The 21,534-nt window shown below is 44.9% G+C and overlaps 1 protein-coding gene across 4 annotated transcripts in view; it reads right to left on the bottom strand.

The window, feature by feature from the left end:
• Window positions 1-21,534, bottom strand: part of RAPGEF1 (Rap guanine nucleotide exchange factor 1) — a 714,396-nt gene that overhangs the window by 627,029 nt on the left and 65,833 nt on the right. Inside the window, exon 1 of one of the 4 annotated variants that reach the window (XM_086924775.1) lies at window positions 18,563-18,695. The exons of the other annotated variants lie outside the window; for them this stretch is intronic. Coding sequence (XP_086780901.1) covers window positions 18,563-18,572 — 10 coding nt within the window. The 5' untranslated portion in view covers window positions 18,573-18,695. Of the gene's footprint in view, window positions 1-18,562; window positions 18,696-21,534 lie in introns of those variants that run through there. 4 annotated transcript variants of the gene reach the window in all.

Below are 21,534 nucleotides of genomic sequence, written 5' to 3'. Positions count from 1 at the left end.
TGGGTCCCGGAGTAGCGTGCTACTCGCCGAAAAAGCGCTTAGACGCCTTTGTTAGGGGTAGTAAGGGCTATATAAATGCAATTACAATACAACACAATACAATCATCTGTAAAGGCCATCTTCAAACTGGCTACGGTTGTGATGTACCAACTGGTAGCCAAAAGCGAAAGGTCTGGGTGTGGAGATGAAGCAGTTACACGGCCAATCACCACACCCTTCTCTAAAGCCTATAGTTCTCACCTAGTACCACACCACACTCCAATTAATAACTGTTAGCTCAAAAAAACTGGATCAGACGGTGCTCTTTGTGCCCTTGGACCTTTGTAATGTGGACTTTTTTTGATGACTAACCACACACGACAAAGGCAGCGAGGAGATACAGTACGAACTTGGAAAAGTCTGCCTCGTGCACTGGACTACAACCCACAGAAGCGTAAATACACACACCAGTAACAAAAGCAAGACCATCTCAGGCCAAGCAACATCGCCTATGTCAACTTCGACAATACAGAAAAGGCCACCATTGCCTTCTGAACTTCCTTTCAATGGGTGAACCCCCAGGGCAGACAGGAGCACCCATGTCAGTTCAAGCTTGACTCGGAGGGCTACAATCATCGGGGTGACCTGGCGTTCGGCAGAGCGGTCCTTGACATGATAGTCCACTTTGAGGGGTCCCTAAGGGTCTCTGACGACCTTAAACAAGTCCATGGTGGTGCAGGAGCACGGCCTGGATATACCAGGGCACAGAGCCAACATTCCTGGCAACTTCCTCTTGGACGAAGGAGAATAATCACTGGCACCCGAAGATAAAACACAAATAATCAAGGCTGTGAGAACCATCGGGGACAATGTCTGGCACTTCATTGTTCAGCGCTCTCCGCATCCCGCCCGTTCACCTCGCCCAAGCCCAAGCATTCTCTGAGAATATCCTGGACTGCTCCGGCGGTCAGCCAAACATAGAATCCACCCAGGGTCTTCCAGCCTCTGAAAAGAAACCGTGAGAAGCCAGGGCCTTCTTGTGGCTCCAATCCCACCGCCAGTCAAGTGTCAGATACAGTGGCAGGAGGCGTGGACAGCCAATCGATAAAGCCATCACTTGAAAGCAAGCATTTCATTCAGTCACAGGTGCCCTCTTATCCTCTCCCACTGGTCAGGAAAAAGCTGCTATTTCTTGTGACCCCACTCTGCGACGCCTGCAGTCATAGGGTGTTGCTAAGGAATACGAGTCTGATTTTTGGGGTGTTCTTCAATGCCATGTAACAATAGCTTATTCTTGTTTTAACCAAACCAGAAGTTAAAAAATACAAGAATTTGCAATGCAATAGGTCTCGCAATTGCGATATTTGGAGCTATTGGCATTGTAAATAACAATGCCTTTTAATTATGTGTTTAAAAACCTGCAATAATAAAAGGCATCGTCATTTGCAAACGGGTCAAAGTTTCTAAAATGCGAGACCTATAGCATTACAAATACTTGTTTTCTTAGCACTCAGAAGTGGTCGAAATGACGAGTCGCGCTATTCAAAACTCCAAAATAAAACAAAATAAATAAATTAATGAATAATATGCAGGCTTCTCAGCATAAACCCATACACATTTCACGAGGAAGCAGTCGTGTTTGGGAAATAACATGCGTAACTGAAGTAGGCGGCCCCAACTTTTCTATTGATAGGCTTATTTTACTTCAAGAGGAATAAATGGCAAATCCTACAGCGAAGGAAGGGGAGAAGAGAGACCATGCGCGTCAATTGGAGTTGTAGCTGCAACCACTGGCTTCCCCTTTTGTACATCAGGCACTGCCCTTTCAGAGGGTGGTGATGAGAGAAGCAGAAACAGAATATAAAGCGGACTCTCAGAGCACCCTTTACTTACTGTAGACTCTATCTCTTGTCCAGGCCCCTTTGCAGCAAATGGGCGTCGTTGAGTGTTTATGGAGGGGACAAGCTGTTAACTGTGTGATGTCATCAGGAACAAAGGGTGGGTCTTGTCCCTTTTGCTAGCCCTGGCAGTTTGGTGACCCGAGACCCATTAAAGGGAGAGAGGAAGCAGAACTCAAAGGGTTTTGGGGAGTTTTGAGGAGCGAAGAGTCTTCACCCAAACACTGAAAGATACTTACTGGTAGGGTTCCCAGTTTGGGGTCATTTATTTTTTAAACATTTCCGTCTGTATTGCTCCATATGTTTTATTGGCTAATCTTATCAATATTTATTTTGTTTTTGGTGAATAAATGAAGCCAGAACCTGTATATTTCCACATTTATGTAACTATACTTTGATGTCTGTCAGGTTTTAACACAATAAATAGCCAAATATAATTAAATAACACACCTATATGAATATTTTAGCAGTATGAAACAAATCTATATGGAGATCTGGAGGACTTAAGGAAACATCAACCAGTTTCTTTTTACTCCCCAACCTGGTAATCTGCTCAGCTGCTTGCCAGACATTAGCGAATGACAGCATGGAAAGTCACTCAAAAGCCCATTTTTTTTGAATTTTTTCGGTTTTTAAACATACATATAGAAAGAAAAGACCTTGTTTTCTATCCGTATTTGTCAGTAAAACCAGTAAAGATAGAAAACTAGGAGTCTTATTAGTAACAGAAACAACTAATATTACATCTCAAGCTTTGAAACAAGTAACAGTTCAAACCAAAAACGACAGATTTACAACCTCCTAGAGCCAGTGAAGCTCACTGCCTCGGAGATAGGGCCATCAGAATTATGTGCCAGGGGACGGCCAATTTATGCGGCAGTTGGCTAAATTATGCAGCAAGGGCTAATTTATGCAGAGTAATGAGACACATTTAGTAATAGTATGAATTCCTTATTTTGCAATGTTTACGTAAGTTACCACTTTCTGGGCAAAGGTTTTGCCTTACAAGTCCCAGGTTAATACCCAAATACAGCATTATGCCACATAAGTGCTAACCAATCATGAGATGCCTTTATAGCTAGAATTATGAAATGGCAGAGTTTCTGTGCCTTCCAACCACTGCTAGTTTCCAGTGCCAAACGAGCAGCACCTATTCCGGATGTTTTTGTGCTTAATGGGCACTGTATACTTCTAGTTCCATGTGATTCTCTTTTAGAGTGGCAACCTCTTTTCAGGGGCAATTTTTTTCCTACTGCAAGTATTTCGCCTTGTTCTTTCACTTTGCTGACCCGAGTATATCAACTCCCCTAGCTGTTCCATCCAGGAACGATCTGGGTAGTAGCTGAAAACATCACACAGTGATGAAGCAGCTTAATTTTTTGGTCTCGCACCTGCGAACCGATCGTCACTGCAAGACTCGATTGCAATCGTTTTGGCTTACAAGGAGGTACAGGAAGCGACAAGAGATGTGCACGCGCCGCCTGCCGTAATCTGATCAGGTCGCGCGCGCCGTTCAACATCTCCTGTCTCTCTCACACTCACCGACTGCAAGGGGGGGCTCCTCTGACGGCGGCAGGACGTCTGTGGCTCTCGCGGTGGGGGCAGGCACCGACAATGTGCCTTGCGCCCCCTCCGCTATCCAACAATGCTTGCTGGTTCCTCTGCCGGGGCTCCCTCCAGTACATGGGAGCCCCGCAAAGGTGTGTCTCCTTTCGGCTGGCGGCCCCGGACTCTCCACACTCCACGGGGCCCCGGGAGGACGTCCCTTCTTCTTCCGGGCGGGTGCTGGCCAATCACAAGCGCGGCGGCGGCCGTCACTCCACGTTAGCTTCGCTGCCGTGCTCCCTCCCCCCGCTCGTCTGTGCTCGGGCACCTGCATGCCTGAGCCTGCTGCTGGGGAGCTCAGGTGCCTCGGCGCTGACAGGCCGTGACCACGAGTTCATCGAAACCGTGAAGGCCATGCACAAAGCCGCAGGAAAGCAGAACTAAAACTCCATGTGCACGAAACGGAAGTCCAGCCCCACCATAGGTTTCGTTTTGAGAACTTTTTGAAAGACGCCTCGATGGGAGCTAGAGGCCACTGCTGACCTCCTATTGCCCAACCCCCACTGAGTCTCCGTGAAGCTGTGAGGAGGTGGGTGCACTTTCTACCGACGGCTGGGGGTGCAGGGGGGATCCCGGTGCCAGCGATCTGTCCGTGGCCCCTCGCTCCTTTTCGTGCTTCGGGGGGGGGGGGGGGGGGGGCGGGGGGGGGGGGGGGGTGTCCTGTTCTCTGCCCTGTATCCCGCTTTGGCTTTACTTCAACTGGCATAGCGGGCGGCACCTAGGGACATCCAGTGGAGGTACAGGAGAGCATACCAGACGACTTAAGGTCCGAGCCTTGGGGTGCCTGTGGGTTGGCATCTGGCCGGTGTTATCGGCCACGCATGTCGATCGGCGGGGATCTCACGCCACGGCATTGACACTAGAAACAACTTGCTTTTGATATGATCTATATAGTCCTGTACTCTAGCATCTGCCCATATTTATGTTTTATCAAAAACAATGGCCCAACCCGTACTTATTGGTTGGATCAATCAATCATATGCTCACAGTTTATCACTTCTGAAATTAAGCGAGGATTAAAGCTATTCACCTCCAAAATGATTAAATCATAAGATGTTCATTCCATTGGAAAAGCAACCACCTATCACAACTCATTTATTTACAAAAAGGAGTTTTAATAAAGTACTCCAAATACAGCGAAACATTTATTTATATACATTTGTACGGTATTCACAGCGAACGGTAAAGGATGGAGCTAGTGCTTCTATAAGGGTGCCAGAAAAAAGGAGAAAGTGGTGGTTTAAAGAAAAGGGGTGTAAGCCTCAACGAAAAAGTGACATAAAATTTAGTTAACTTAAGGAAAAGGCTGGTATTTATCCAACGTATTAAATAAACAGGCCACTGTTAGTATTAATCCAATTTTTTAACAATCATACAGTCTTGACTAGCATGTATAATGTCCAGGGGAGTAGTGGTCCTGGTAATTGAAAGGGGGAGCGTCGACGTTTCGACCCGTCTTGGGGTGCTAGGGTAACTGGGGACCTCGACCTGCGGGTCTTCCTCAGGACGTAAAAGGCAAAGCCTTCGTACCGTAGCTAAAACGCTGTATGCCCAATTTGCTTTAATGGGAAATTCACAATCCTCATGTTTCTCGAAGGACGTGAAGGGAATGGCCACAATCGCACTCCTAATTATTGGTCGTAGACCATCAACACTACAATTCTGGTGTGGAGTGAAACAGTGTTGATACTGTTCTCATGTGCAGACTTGCTTGTTACTGCAAGTGTTCATGTATGCGTATCACCGTGGAGTAAAGAAGGATATGGGTTCGTCCTGGCATCTGACGGTTCTCTTTACTTTTCCAGTGTCACCCTCAATGGGCGTTTTTCACAAGAGTGGGCGGTGTCCCAAGGGTCAATTTCCAAATATGCGTGCGAATGGTTGTTTGATTGATATCGGCTCGCCAAACTCGGAACGTACGTGGTGTCAATCACACATCAGCGCCATGTCCGCGAAGTTAGTTGCAAGGAGTGCGCGCGGGTTGTTGACACTGACTGGCCAGCTTCGCGTGCACTTCGAAGCTGGCCAGTCAGTGTCAACAACCCGCGCGCACTCCTTGCAACTAACTTCGCGGACATGGCGCTGATGTGTGATTGACACCACGTACGTTCCGAGTTTGGCGAGCCGATATCAATCAAACAACCATTCGCACGCATATTTGGAAATTGACCCTTGGGACACCGCCCACTCTTGTGAAAAACGCCCATTGAGGGTGACACTGGAAAAGTAAAGAGAACCGTCAGATGCCAGGACGAACCCATATCCTTCTTTACTCCACGGTGATACGCATACATGAACACTTGCAGTAACAAGCAAGTCTGCACATGAGAACAGTATCAACACTGTTTCACTCCACACCAGAATTGTAGTGTTGATGGTCTACGACCAATAATTAGGAGTGCGATTGTGGCCATTCCCTTCACGTCCTTCGAGAAACATGAGGATTGTGAATTTCCCATTAAAGCAAATTGGGCATACAGCGTTTTAGCTACGGTACGAAGGCTTTGCCTTTTACGTCCTGAGGAAGACCCGCAGGTCGAGGTCCCCAGTTACCCTAGCACCCCAAGACGGGTCGAAACGTCGACGCTCCCCCTTTCAATTACCAGGACCACTACTCCCCTGGACATTATACATGCTAGTCAAGACTGTATGATTGTTAAAAAATTGGATTAATACTAACAGTGGCCTGTTTATTTAATACGTTGGATAAATACCAGCTTTTTCCTTAAGTTAACTAAATTTTATGTCACTTTTTCGTTGAGGCTTACACCCCTTTTCTTTAAACCACCACTTTCTCCTTTTTTCTGGCACCCTTATAGAAGCACTAGCTCTTTCCTTTACCGTTCGCTGTGAATACTGTACAAATGTATATAAATGAATGTTTCGCTGTATTTGGAGTACTTTATTAAAACTCCTTTTTGTAAATAAATGAGTTGTGATAGGTGGTTGCTTTTCCAATGGAATGAACATCTTATGATTTAATCATTTTGGAGGTGAATAGCTTTAATCCTCGCTTAATTTCAGAAGTGATAAACTGTGAGCATATGATTGATTGATCCAACCAATAAGTACGGGTTGGGCCATTGTTTTTGATAATACTGACTACCCAGGTCCAACAACCGTTTTGGGTTACCCCATTTTTTATAATGGCATATTTATGTTTTGGCGTATTGAGTGTAGGGTTCTTGATCAAGTGTGTGTGATGGGATTTGCTAGGAAGGTGTGTAGCTCCATGCCGTGCGTGAGGTGCATCATCAGAGTTGTGTGAATAATAACTGCGTCAGCCCCGTTGCGGAGGTGCATCATCAGAGCTGTGTGAATAATAACTGCGTCAGCCCATGCCTGAGGTGCATCATCAGAGCTGTGTGAATAATAACTGCGTCAGCCCCGTGCCCGAGGTGCATCATCAGAGCTGTGTGAATAAAAACTGTCAGCCCGTGCCTGAGGTGCATCATCAGAGCTGGGTGAATAATAACTGCGTCAGCCCCGTGCCCGAGGTGCATCATCAGAGCTGTGTGAATAAAAACTGTCAGCCCGTGCCTGAGGTGCATCATCAGAGCTGTGTGAATAATACCTGCGTCAACCCCGTGCCTGAGGTGCATCATCAAAGCTGTGTAAATAATACCAGCTGTGATCCCGTGCCTGAGGTGCATCATCAGAGCTGTGTGAATAATAACTGCGTCAGCCTGTGCCGCATCATCAGAGCTGTGTGAATAATAAAAGCTTCAGCCCGTGCCTGAGGTGCATCATCAGAGCTGTGTGAAGAATAACTGCGTCAACCCCGTGCCTGATGTGCATCATCAGAGCTGTGTGAAAAATACCAGCTGTGAGCCCGTGCCTGAGGTGCATCATCAGAGCTGTGTGAATAATAACTGCGTCAGCCTGTGCCGCATCAACAGAGCGGTGTGAATAATAAAAGCGTCAGCCCGTGCCTGAGGTGCATCATCAGAGCTGTGTGAATAATAACTGCGTCAGCCCCGTGCCTGAGGTGCATCATCAGCTCTGTGTGAATAATAACAGCTGTGAGCCCGTGCCTGAGGTGCATCATCAAAGCTGTGTGAATAATAACTGCGCCAGCCTGGTGCCTGAGGTGCATCATCAGAGCTGTGTGAATAATAACAGCTGTGAGCCCGTGCCCTAGGTGCATCATCAGAGCTGTGTAAATAATAACTGTGTCAGCCCCGTGCGTGAGGTGCATCATCAGAGCTGTGTGAATAACAACTGTGAGTCCGTGCGTGAGGTGCATCATCAGAGCTGGGTGAATAATAACTGCGTCAGCCAGTGCCTGAGGTGCATCATCAGAGCTGGGTGAATAATAACTGCGTCAGCCAGTGCCTGAGGTGCATCATCAGAGCTGTGTGAATAATAACTGCGTCAACCCCGTGCCTGAGGTGCATCATCAGAGCTGTGTGAATAATAACTGCGTCAGCCTGTGCCGCATCATCAGAGCTGTGTCAATAATAAAAGCGTAAGCCCGTGCCTGAGGTGCATCATCAAAGCTGTGTGAATAATAACTGCGTCAGCCCCGTGCCTGAGGTGCATCATCAGAGCTGTGAGAATAATAACTGTGCCAGCCCGGTGCCTGAGGTGCATCATCAGAGCTGTGTGAATAATAACAGCTGTGAGCCCATGCCCTAGGTGCATCATCAGAGCTGTGTAAATAATAACTGCGTCAGCCCCGTGAGTGAGGTGCATCATCAGAGCTGTGTGAACAACAACTGTGAGTCCGTGCGTGAGGTGCATCATCAGAGCTGTGTGAATAATAACTGCGTCAGCCCCGTGCGTGAGGTGCATCATCCACATTGCTCAGGTCACCCAAATTCATGCACTCTCTACCACACTGCTTTCAAGAACAGCATGCTCTTGCACACACTGTCACTGCTCACCAATTCAAAGTTTGCTAAAAATGTTATGCAACGCATTGTCATACACAATGCCAATAACTCAAACTTTAATGCTGTGAGACCTATTGCATTGTAAATGCTTGTAATATATTATGTTTGTTACCACAGGGTATTCCGGAGTCGCTCACTGTTCATGGCTGGTCGAGTGTTGCACATTCATAGAACTTTTGGGCCTACTCTTAACTTACCACACTTCAGTCTATGTTTGTTTTCCTCCACTAAACTAGTCCTCTCTGTAGCCATGTGCATATGCTGTCCTGCTCAGCTGACTCCATTGCTTCGTTATGGTGCCTGTGGAACAAAGTCAAATAGCTGAACAGTGATTTAATACCTTCTGCTTTTTATCTTCCTCATTTCGGTGTGTATGCAGCTGCGTCACGACAGCGATTCTTATGCAGTAAGTCTATTTTTACATTGAGGCAAGACTGCGATCTACAAGCGTACCTCCAAGGAGACAAAGTGGTTTGAATTCTCAATCCATACTTACTGGATTCTGCTGTAAAATGTCATGCAGGGAGAAAGCACATGACCCTTCAACAGGTAGCGTGTCCTGGGTTAGTGCACGTAAATCCGCAATGTCATTTTCTACAAAAATATAAAACAACCTAATTGTGCGCAGCATATGTTCATTCATAGTGTCTCTGGTGTTTAGACAACATAGAGGGTGCTTGCAAATGGAAAGGCAGGAGGTAGCTGTGCAGAGCGACGCTTGGCAAGGGCCGCTGGCTCCACGATGCGGAGTGACTGCATCACGTAAAACCGCAGCGATTTCCTACAGCAAATAATCCAACAAAAACACGGATCGATCGTTAGAAAGCAACGGTAACCTCAAACGAGGGTGAGCCACGCAACAAAGGTGACTCGTTAAAGGGCGTTGCGGCGTGCTGTTTGCGAGCGCGAGATCAGCCACGGCAAGCAAGGGGGAATAAAAACCTATTCCCCAGCTGTTATGAAGGATGCCTGACTCAGCTGGCATGAAATCCCTAATTTAGCTGCTGGGATGTGCGTAGATGTCAGAGCAACCAGAGTCATTTTCAAGTGCAGCAAGCTAATAATCATGTCTTTATAAAACAAAGATGGTGAGTTTATGACTCCAGGCTGGAAAAAACAATGACCATATGGTTGTCAGACATGATTAAGAGGCTCGCCTCTCGTCCCATCGCCTCATCGTCTCACATGCGAGTATACAACGAGTGTAGGCCTGCCGGAGCCAAGTTTAGGCTTGAACTCGGACAATCCTTAAAACTAGACATGTTCTTGAGCATGCTTCCCGCTTTCTCAGCAGAACCCGGCCCCGGAGATGAAGACACTGCTACTTCAACAGGTTCCTGGGAACCAGATGGCCCAAGCACCCACTGCCTGTGGTACAAAGCCAGTTCGAGGAGTCGTGAAACAGCGAGTGCTTCCACTACAACACACAGCTGCAAGCCAGGGGACAACTTCACAAGCTCCTCGGTGTGCCTTTGCGCATCTGCAGACATGATGAACTTGGAAAAAATGCTTGAAGCCAAGCGGCCCCTTCTCAAATAGAATACTTAAACAAGCAGTGGCTGAGCTCAACTCTGAGCGCCGCCTGTGCCATCAGGACACAGCCTTTAAAGGGCCAGAGAGAACAAGGAGAGGTGACCGTCGCTCCACTCGGGATCGTGCTTAACAGCGGCCCGTGCCTGCAGTGCCGCGAGCGAGCAAGGTGGGTGGGGCCTAATGAACAGGGCGGACACCAACAAACAACGAGAATGCTTCATGAAAAGCCCGAGCAAGGCTCGCAAAACATGAAGTCAGGTTGGGCGGGGCCTAATGCCGACAGGGCAGACACCAAACCCGCTTCCAGAGAAGCCGGACACAAAAGCAATGACAATAGTTCTCACCAAGGCGAAGCAGAGCATGCGCTGCAACAGAGACGAGACCTAAAACACCACCCTAATCACAAAGAAAATACTATGAGGCAATGACAGTACAGTAAAAATAAAAAAACATCATTCCTTTAAGGTTTCTTTGAAGACAAAAGAAAGTCAAAATATTCACATAGCTATTGGGACATCAAGTGAAGCTTTATAAAAGAGGATAGTAGGAACTCACAAGTCAATCCCATATAAAGTTGCAACAGCCTGAAGGTCTCTGCTTGTGCAAGAGGACTGTGCCTCAGTGCATGGGGACTCTTTGACCATGTCCCCTTCACAGTACAAGCTCCATTATGGCCAAGTCTAGACTTCAACGAGGCTGCATGGAGTGTGAGGCAAATACAGGCGAAGGGGATTAAAAATATTCTTACATTAATAAAAGTTTAGCTTTTTTTTTACCCGCAAACTGTATTAGGTTTGTTGGAAGCCTGTCCTGTCTTTACCCTTAGAAAAACAGACTGCCCCGTATTTCAGATGTGTCCCTTAGGATTCAACTTAGGACTCTAACCACAAGTGACATTAATTTTAATACATGTTTATAGACAGCTTAAAGCTATATATGACCCTCCACGCAAGTCAAGTTGGACAAATATCTTACAAAAATCTGCTTGTTTGTTTTCACCTGATTTTACTTTGTTCTTTCCCTGTTATTTTGGAGTTAGCTGTCTAGTTTTATTTGGGCGCCATTTTGTTTGCAGGGCTAGCAAACACGTCACTGGCTCACCAAAGGCAAGCCAATCTGCACTCTTTCAAGGCTCAGGGGGCAGCCACTAAGGCAGTTCTACTCCTATTCACAGGCGAAATTCTGTTTCCTCCTACTTCTCAAAGCAGGCCTCAACCAGCAAAACATCAACGAATCCAATGCATAAGCCTTTGAGCTTAGCAACGAGCTAGTGGAAAAGCTGGTAGGGCATTATTTTATTAAAGCTTCAGACTGCACCCTCCGGGCTCCCTGTATTGTAAATGCCCCTCCCAGGCAGCTTTTCAGCCCTTCAAATCAAGATAGCTCAATCAGTCCTCACTTCCGTCTTTACATGATCCTTTTAAACACTAAAATCTTCTAACCAATGACCCTACTGATATTTGCTTTTTAACTGAAACCTGGTTGGAGCATCACTCCACTCTGCATATTCTGGCAACCCTCCCTACTCAGTTTATTACGTTCAACAAAAATCGTGGCAACCAGAAAAAAAGGGGGTGGAGTAGCAATTGTGGCCTGCAGATCGAAAATCTCAGCTGTGGAATATAATATCCTTAACGCCAACCTAGCCTCAGTAAAACTATCATTTCCGTTAATCTGTTTGGTGTGCAAGGTAGACTATCACCCCCATAGCCCATTCATAACATCACAAGTAACTTTTTGAACTTATGTGCAATCGAGAAAATGCCATAGGAGACTTCAACATATGGTATGACCAACTGCTTGTTAATCAAAGTTTGTTGAGCCATGTCTTCGCTCTCCTTTACTCAAATAATCTAAGGCCCTCATGCATCCAATGGTCCTACAACACACCTGTTACCCATTGCCCGGTCAGATCACATTCTTCTTTTCATTGAAATCTCACTGAAAGTCCCCGTCGCTCAAGCCAAAATCTCCATTTATCGTTTCCACAGTAGGAAAAGGGTCAATCACACTGACCTGGCTGCCACTCTGCGAGCAAAAAACTTACAGCATAGCTGAATAACGCAGCCGCAAACTTTAGCTGCTGGACGGCGAACACCTGCAACCACATCATGCCCTGGAACGCCGTTGCCTCCTTTGTAAATGGATACTTGTATAGCGCACTACTCGCCCGCAAGGGTCTCAAGGCGCTTGTACGAATACCACTGTGGAACCCATCCTGGCTTTCCCTGCGAGGCGTCCACTCCTGCGCACCCCCAAGGTGGAGGCCAGGCATCCTTAGCGTTGTGGGGGCCGTTGTGGAGATTAAGCAAGCTATTGCCCAGAGTTGCAGAGTGGGACTCCATGATTGGAATAGGCACCGAGGCGAGAATTATCAGGTCCGTGGAATTTTGAGCCCAAGACCCACCTTTGACCTTCGCCCAAGCACGCCTCATTTTACAATAAGGAAGTGATGTCGCCAAACTTTTGCTTAGGCATCATAGTCCTTTTTTTTTTAAGCACTGCGGCCATTTCGGCCTCACGAAGTCTTTAATTGTGCTCGATTTTGAGGGCACATTCTTTGGCATTGAGTTTGGTAACCGACCTTTTCTTCAGCGTCAAAGTGTCCGCTGCAATTGACTGGGCTGTCGCATTCTTGTCTCTCTCTCTCGCTCTCTTAATCTTGTTCGTCTTTAGATGCCGATGTCTTCTCTAAGGTTCAATCCTTTGCGGTATCCTTTGTATGAGACCCGGGGGCACTTTTTGCCTCGTCTTGTCTTCGTTCTGTGAAATGTTTGGCACAGAGGCAATCTTTTGTGGTCTGGAGTCTGAAGTTCTCGGTTCGACTGTCTGCACCCATCTTTCCTGAGTTAATGGAATCTGCTTTTCATTTATCTTCTTGAGTTCGCGCTCAACGTCAATGATCTTTCTTAACGTCCGAACCCTCTCCTTTGGATTCTTCGGTGGCATTATCCGCCTCTGTGCTCAATAGTCAGAGATCTCTCAATGTTAGTGTTTCCTTCTCTCCTGCTTGGCGTAGCACACCTGCCTTTGCTTTTCATGTGCCCTCAGAGTTTTCAGTTGGAATTCTGCACAGGCCTCACAGGTGTTGGTCTTGTGGTCTTTCAGAAGGCATATTGCACACCTTGTGGTTGCCCCTCTGGACAAACGTGTGGTGGCACTTCAGGCAGAAACGGGAAGGTGTGTTCTCCATTTCACGCAGAACAGGGGTCTCCCTGTTCATGCATTCTCCGTCCTCCGGTCAACGCATGTCTATCTACAGAGGTGATTTTCAGTGCAAATCTCTGGGTGAGACTCTGTTCCTTCTGCTATAGCGATGACTTTCCCTAGTCTTGGATTTTGCTCAACAATCCCCTGTTTTCTTTCCTCTTCCTCCTTTCGATGATTGGAGAACTTCAGCGATGCTTCCAGACTCAACAGCAGAAATAAAAAGAATCTAAAGATGGCACCCGCGTGTGGAGATTTCTGGGGAGGATGTCTCCCATCAGGAGAGACTGGACTAAGCACCAAATGGTAAGGACCATTGACACCCAAAAAAAAAAAAGAGAGAGAGACTACTATGCACAAGGACAGTTCCAGACCCAACCACGCTCTAAAAATCATCTTTTACAGAGCTTGCATTGACGGAGGCACAAACAAAAAGAAACCTTCAAAATATTACATGAATTATCAAGCTCCAAAAGCACCATCCGTGAGTTAGAGCCCACTGAGGAGATGTGTGACTCCCTCAATACATTCTTTTGAGAAAAAACAAAGAAAATATTGCACCAGTTCTCCCTACATCACAAGTCTCTGATTTAGAAGGAGGTGAAATGCCCAAGCACCTCTTCTCTCAATTTCCGTAAATGCAGAAATACAACATTACTCACTCCACTGAATAAGGTGAAATCAGGCTCCCCCAAAGAACAGTGCCCTCCGGCTATATTTCAGTCGTTGTCTGAGACTTAGCAGACCCTATGTTGTAGCTACTTAATATCTCACTATCCCTGGGTCTAGTACTGCCGTAATTTAAATCAACAGTGGTTATCCCCTAAGAAAGAAACCGGGTGATGACCCAAAGCAAAGAACTTTTGCCCCATCTCTCTCTTGTCACATTCAGCTAAAATGCATGTATCACGCCACCCAGAAACTCAACCGTTTTCTTTCTACCTTTAATTTCTTGCATCCAAGCCAAGCAGGTTTCCGAGCCACGCACAGCACGAAAGCAGTAATGCGATTCTTGCTGGATATCCTCAGGTGGGAATCCGATGCAGGCCGCACTTCCGCTCTGGTATTACTGGATTTCTCTGCCGCCTTTGACACAGTGAACCATGGGATTTTGATGTCCCAGTTGAGGGCAGTGAAGATATCTTGGCTAGATCTGAGCTGGCTTGCTTCGTCCACAACAATCGTACCTAAGAGGTTGGGCTAGGCTACTTCCTCTTCTACTGAAAACCTTGGGTGCGGTGTTCCGCATTGCTCTTCTTTATCGCCCTTACTGTTTAAGAAATATGCACGCCGACGGGTGAAGGCTCTTGCCTCTTGGGTTTGTCATCTTTATAATTATACAGGCGATTCCTTACTTTCCCTCAAAGCATTGCAGTCGGCCATCACAGCAACCATTCTCTAGCACCTTGATTATGCCAACTCTATTTACCTAGGCCTCCCATCTTCTCTCCTTCATAAACTCCAGCTCATCCAAAAAGATGCTGTGAGGGTGATCTTCACACTACCCAAGCACACTCATGCCATACCTGCACTTAAAAAACTTCACTGACTCCTTGTCACACAAAGACTCCGGCTTAAGTTTGCTTTTGTGAAATATAGAGCAGTTTTTAAGCAGAGCCCTGCTTTTGAGTTGTCAAGAATTAAAAGGTATATCCCGGCACGTGCCTTGAGATCTCAGAATAGGGCTTTTCTTACGACAACGAATTACCACAGACAAGTGGGAGGAAGAAGCTTTTCTGCACTTGCGCACTCTGTGAAATTCCCTTCCAATGGAAGTTTACCATGAGCAGAACTACCTAAGATTCAGAAAAATTCAGAGAGCGTCTCTCTTCTAATTCTCTTGCTCTGTTTTTCTCAGTGTCTTGAAACCCCTGGGTGTTTGAGCGCTATATAAATTCTCGTAACATAATATAGCATTAATCTACATGTGAAAGAAAAGAAGCATTCCTGCACTGCTTTTTCTGTATCAATCTCTTGCTTGGCGATTCGACTGAAGCAACCTTGTTAGGGTGTGTCTCAAATATTAGTAGAAGCACAATGTGTACTTGATGGCTAGACCATGACAACAGACAACCCAAGGCATGACACATCCTAACAATCTGTAACCAGAACAACGGCCGACCACCAGTGTGCGCTGATAAAATAGGCATTAGAGCTGTAGACTAGAGGAAGCAAATCACAGCACAGTGAAAGAGCTTCAGTTAAAAGAGCCACCAACAAGTACCCAAATGTAACAATGAATGCACTGAGGAACAACATGGTGGACAACATGGTGCACAACGCTCTTCTACAACACGCATTTGCAATGCAATAGGTCTCGCATTTGCTCGACTTTAAGCTACTGGCATTGTAATGACAAACCTTTTATCTATGTGTTAGTTTTGAAAACCGATAAATAAAAGGCGTTGTCATTTACAATGTCAGTAGCTTAAAACTTTGCAAATGCGAGACCTATTGCATTGCAAATGCTTATTATTTTTAGATTTGGGGAGAATTGGGGGAAGGGGATTGCCAGAGGTCATTGTGATGGGTGGGTTACTGGGTGCCTAGTACTTTAAGTATAAGGCTTGATCTGAAGCGGATGGTGGAAGCTGAGGTAGGCAGGGCCATGTTGTGCATGGTTAACACATGCCTCCTCCAGGCCACACTGCTGAACCGAGAAGCAGGATAGTATTTTGGGGGGGGGGAACAGCCTTTACGACGCGGCTGTTACACCGTATGCCGTTACAACGCGGTTTTTAAAACGCAAGTCGTAACCACGACTTGCGCTGGAGGGCGCTGCAGGACAAGGAATTTTTTAATTTACTATCCAACACCTTCCCTACTGTACGTAGGCTGGTGTTGGAATAGTAAAAAGATTCCTAAGTCCGCACCCCCTCCAACGCAAGTCGTGGTAACGACTTGCGTTGAAAAAACCGCATTGTAACGGCACGCGGTGTAATAGCACGCGTTGTAAAGCCGTACATCCGTATTTTGGCATAACGTGAAATTGTAGCTGGGTAGTTGTCAATAATGAGACCTTGGGATTCCAAATGATGCCACAAACAATTTGATCTTCACGCTTGTCTGTCTGATGTCACTAGATGCCCCTCTGTTTAAAAGAACCCTGTTAATGACAGCTGCCCTGCTCTGTTTCACAGAGACAGATTGAGCTTTATCTTAATTTGTGGCGCTGATTCTAGATATTTAAGGGCAGGCGCTGCTCCTCTTCACTTTTATCTTATCCTTCAGTAGCTAGGCAGCTCTCTATATTGGTGAATTGCCCTATTGTTTTTACTCTTTGCACTTGTCACTTTAGCCAATTTTTTGTCTCGCTAGGTTGATTTTTAGATTTTAAACACTGTATCGGTCTCATTTGTTTGTAACTTCTTGCCTACTTCTTACCAATTTTATTTTTGTTGGCCTTGTCTGCAGGAAGCTGTTCGGATTAGTTTCCTGAGCTTGCAGCAGACTAGTATAGATATTTAATTGAAGATGCTGTGCGTCTTCTCAGTGGGTTAGCCAACCGCAACCCTGTCTGATGGGACACCACCAGCCACGTTCTTCTTTGTAACGATAGATCGGCGCTGAACACAGAACTGGGAAAGCGGAATCATGTCAAGTGTTAGGGATGGTCTGTTTTACAGAAAATTGACTGAACAATACTGCAGACTATGTTAGAGATGAACTTGGCCCTCCTAATTATTTGGTTGAAAAAGACAGTTCCAGTAAAGGGAGGTGGGGCGGATTCATAATCCTTAGTAAAAAAATCTTTTTATGTTTATAGTGCACTTTTGTGAGAGAATCTTTGTTGTGCAGTCAGAAATGACTCCTTTGTTTGTAATAATATTTTGGTCTTTCGGACACTTCAAACTAACTCCGAAAACACAGAAAATGTATTTAACAATATTTGCAATTTTAATCTCAATGAGAAGCATGTTTTAGTATTGCAATATTTTAGTAATTTCCAAGGTCTGGCGAGTGACTTACTAGATAACACATCCTTTTGTGATATGTCTCTGCTTTAACATAATCCATCCCACGCCTTAAATCTTTTCGATGTTATCTTCGGGTCCTCAAACAGGACTTGTTCCATTAAAGAATATATACATATACCCACGTGAAATCATCTGGCAGTCCCTATTATTATCAACACCAACTGTGATTCTAAGGCTAAATTTGATAAAAGTCAAATTACCTATATAGGATTGAAGAAGCTCTCCCTATTTATATGTCATCATTGTTCGCCTCTTCAGCCTCACTGAAGTCATATCTGGACTCAACCGTGGATAGCAATTATTAAAAAATACAATTTTAAGTTTTTTAGATTTTATTTTGCCTGGAAAAACAAGCGTTCCAATACCGCCAAACAAACATTGAGCCCCTGATTCAAATCCATTCTGACTGCATTAAAATTAGATGCTCATTGAGCAGAAAGATGCTGGAGATCCAAATATGAATCAGCTGCTAACTTGTCAAAATTGCAGGCGTACTCCAAATGCAAACAAAAAATCTGGGCAGCCACATGCAAGGACCACGCTTCATGAATAAAAAATGCATGTAACTTGGCTAAGGAACTGTTTGCAGTTATCAAGGACTTCGCTGTGCCACTAACTATGCAATCGATCGATGCTTCCCAGACCTTGCACAACTGACTTGCATCTCACTTTACAGACGAGATTGCTAAAATTAGATCTCATGTTCAAGCTTTATCTTGACTGTTAATGCCCGAGTGTATAGATTATATTCTGCTGCTACTTCTAGAATCCTTTTCTTTCACACCAGCTACTGACAATGAAGTCAGTAACCAGTTTTAAAATACCAAAGCATCTGGATCTCATGCTGATTTTTACTCAGCTATGACAATGATGTTTCTTGGTCTTTTTTTTTTTTTAACTGCTGACCTTGTTACTTGTTTAAGCGTACTTTCACCCAGAGAAAGATACCAAATGCTGGGGAACTCACGCTTATTAGACCATTGCTGTAAAAACCTTCTTTAGCTGCTTATGATTCTTCTAACTATTGTCCCACTATCCTACTCTATACTAGGCAAAAGTGAAAGAAAATCTTCAAACCTAATAAGGTTTTTAATTCGTTTCAAGCGGGTTTTAAACCAGGTCTAAGTACAGAGATAATTATAACTTCTGTGTTCATTGCTATATGCTGCTCGACTTCCAATGGTTTAGTCTGTGTGTTGATCTTATTAAATCTATCTACAGTGTTTGATACCATTGATCATTTTATTTTATTTGATAGAGCTCCAACATTCGGCCTTAATGAGGATGCAGTTAACCAAAGCAGTCCTGATCAATTGAGGAGTATTATCTGTTTACAGTTTAATATGTATATACCTCTACTTGCCCAAGCATTGTGAAATCTGGGTGCTACATTTTATATTTATGCAGATGACATTCAAATTCTTTTCAAGATGTTTTCTACAAATGAAAACTTTATTAATCATAATACCTTCAGCCATAAAATTCTCAATTTCGTCACATCTTTGTTGCCCACCGTTGTTTTGTAATTAAATCCCACCAATACGGAACTTCTTGTCTCCAGAAATTGCACGGATACCTGCAGCCCGGAGCTCTGACCTTACTGAGTCCACCACTCTGCTGGGAATAGATTCAAGAACATTGTTAGAATTCTAGAGATCTCCACGTGGATAAGATTTCTAGCTCCTGCTTCTGGCAACTCAAGCATTTCAATAATATTTTATATTTCATGCCTAAAAATTTCCATAAACAAGTGGTAAACTTTAATCCAGTGATTTCTGAATTATGCAAACTTCCATCACTTGAACTCAAAGAAAGTGGTAGGAAGACTTCAACTTAATCAAAGGGCAGTTCTATTCTTAATACTTTATACTGGCTTCCCGTAGAATATATCATTAGGTTTAAGTCCTTATTAACTTGGCACCTGGTTCTATATCACAGGCTCCATTTTAGCTGAGCAATTTCTATATATCTATTTTCCTTACCAAGATTTGTTTTTATGTAACAAGCACCTATTTGCTGTGCCAAAAGTTAGGACTGCCGCTTTCGGTCAGAGAGGCTTTTCTGTTGCTTCTGTCAGAGAACGGAGCTAGATAGCTTTAATTCTGCGTTCACAATCCTCACTTATCCAATTCAAATAACAACTCAACACTTGTTTATTTAATTCTGTATTCAGTTCGTCTCAACTCATTGGTACCTGTCAGCCTAATCACAATGAAGCGTTATTGTTTAATGCACCTTGAAGCTTTGGTGTATGGTGTGCTTTAAAAATAGCACATAACCATACCTAATAGTCTATATATTGGGCATAAAATAACTATTGGTGAAGGACTTGCAGAAGTGTGGAAAACCTTTTAGAAGCAACAAATGCATTTAGTTACGCACACAACTTAAGGTGAGTAATCACCCTTGTTGCAAAGTCAGGAGAGTGTGGTAAAATATCTAGGTGCAAAAGGAAAGCTCGTACCAGCTCGACCTGAAAAAAAAACACAGACCCACACCATGCCAAAGGAATGCGGAAACAATCACAGCCCTCCATAAATACATGCCCGAAATAAGCATCAGTTCTATCAAAAGAAGCCCAAAACAAACAACCTTTTCTGAAAAGAAGCCCCAAGAACACAGTTTTTCTTGCAGCTCTCAACAGATGGCACCGTTTCAAGAGTTACAACAAGCCAGAGATAAGAATGTACACAGGCTGAGGAAAACGAGCAGCTCAATAGGAGTGGTGGGGGCGGGCAAAGTGGTGCGGCCACTGTTGTAAAAGGCAGGGAGAGGGTGAGACTGAGAAAGGGAAAGATAGGGATCAAAGGAGAAGGGCGCGCTGAAGCCGACGAGGAGGGAGTGGGTGCGGGCACAGTGGTGAGGCTGCAGTTGTAAAAGGCAGGGAGAGGGTGAGACTGAGAAAGGGAATGATAGGGATCAAAGGAGAACAAGCACGCGCTGAAGCTGACTAGGAGGGAGGGGATTCACGCGCTGTAGAAAGCCAAATGGCAGCTGTGCATGTTGCGCGCGCTTGTGCACGTAACAGCAAGCTGGTGGTTGGCACAGGTAGCACTTTGAAAACCTCCTTACTAAAAGTAGAGCCGAGCAAGCAGCATATGCGCTGCTCTAGGCTCGACTTAAAAGGGACCTTTTACTCCTGGATGTGCTTCGGCAATAACTGAGAAGCCTTCTGGAAAAGCACAATAATCCCACAAGGACACGTTTCCCCAGGAAGCACGAGTTCTCTTTTACTAGGAAAGAAATAGGTAATTAATAAGAACCTGCTCTTGGATTACAAAGTAGTAGAGATGTTAGAATTTATAATTAAAATAATAAATTAAAAATTAATTCTTTGCAATCGTATAATACATCATTTCATTGTATCTATAACGAACCCAAGTGTCACTGGGAAGTTTAAGATGAGAAACATACCCGAGGGGAAATCTCACACAGCCAGACTGGACAACAATCTACAGTCAACATGTTCAAAAGTTGAATTGAAAAACAATGAATGCAAGAGGTAAATGGGTGGTTCTTCTGTCTACTAGCTGTGTAGACTAGGGCGAAAGACACTGCATACAGTGGGAAAGGTATCCCGATTAAAAGTACTTATATTTATAGATTTGTCAGACTTAGTCCTGCTATCTCGCTCTTCACACTCTGTTTCTCTACAAATTGACCAATCTTTATCTCTCCACAGATTGACCAATCTTTGTTTCTTGACCTTACATTTAATCCTAGTATCTACTGGGAACAGTGGTGAACTGTAACAATAGGTTTAATGTAATCACCATTTGTGAGGTTGAAGAAGATTCTGGCCGTTTGGCTCAGAAGATCCTGAAGCCAGATAACCAGCTTATTCGGCAGACAAGTTAATTGTGCTGCAATAGTAACAAGCTTTGGCATAGCCAATAGATCTCGTTTTTGGGACCTTAAGTGTTTAGTCAGAGCTATTGGCAACGTTAAGAATAGTTGTAGAGCAATGTAGCTGCTGTGTTCAATACTGTAAGGTTTGTGCTCTTTACATGAGCACTAGTTACGTTACACAAGGACACTTTAATGAGCCTGTGCACGTCAAAAAGATTCTGGGAAAGGTTCCATGCAGTGGCCACATACCCACTGTCAGCTGCTGGGGCCACATACCCAATGTCAGCTGCTGGGGCCGAGATAACCAAGCTTTCATAGCATAAGCACTGGGGCACTGCAGGAGCAGAACATGTGGCTGGATGAGGTGTAAAGCTGTCTATGTTATGAGCGTAGCTTCAGGGCGCTGTAGCAGTTTCGGTCTGAGGGCCCTACTCTGTGCGGTTCTAGGGTTGTTACTGGTGCAGTCAGGTTGCCTGATATAGCCCCTTTGGCTGGGAAAGCTTGATTTGTTGACTGTTTTCTAGTGGTTAATGTGTAAAATAAAGGCCTCTTCCTAGCACTGAATGTCCTTCTGTACTGGATGCATAGGCC

Source organism: Lissotriton vulgaris, chromosome 5 (genome assembly GCF_964263255.1).
Source record: "Lissotriton vulgaris chromosome 5, aLisVul1.2, whole genome shotgun sequence".
Lineage (NCBI taxonomy): Eukaryota > Metazoa > Chordata > Amphibia > Caudata > Salamandridae > Lissotriton > Lissotriton vulgaris.
Note: the sequence above shows the minus strand (reverse complement) of the source record. Positions and strands in the feature narration are given on the sequence as shown.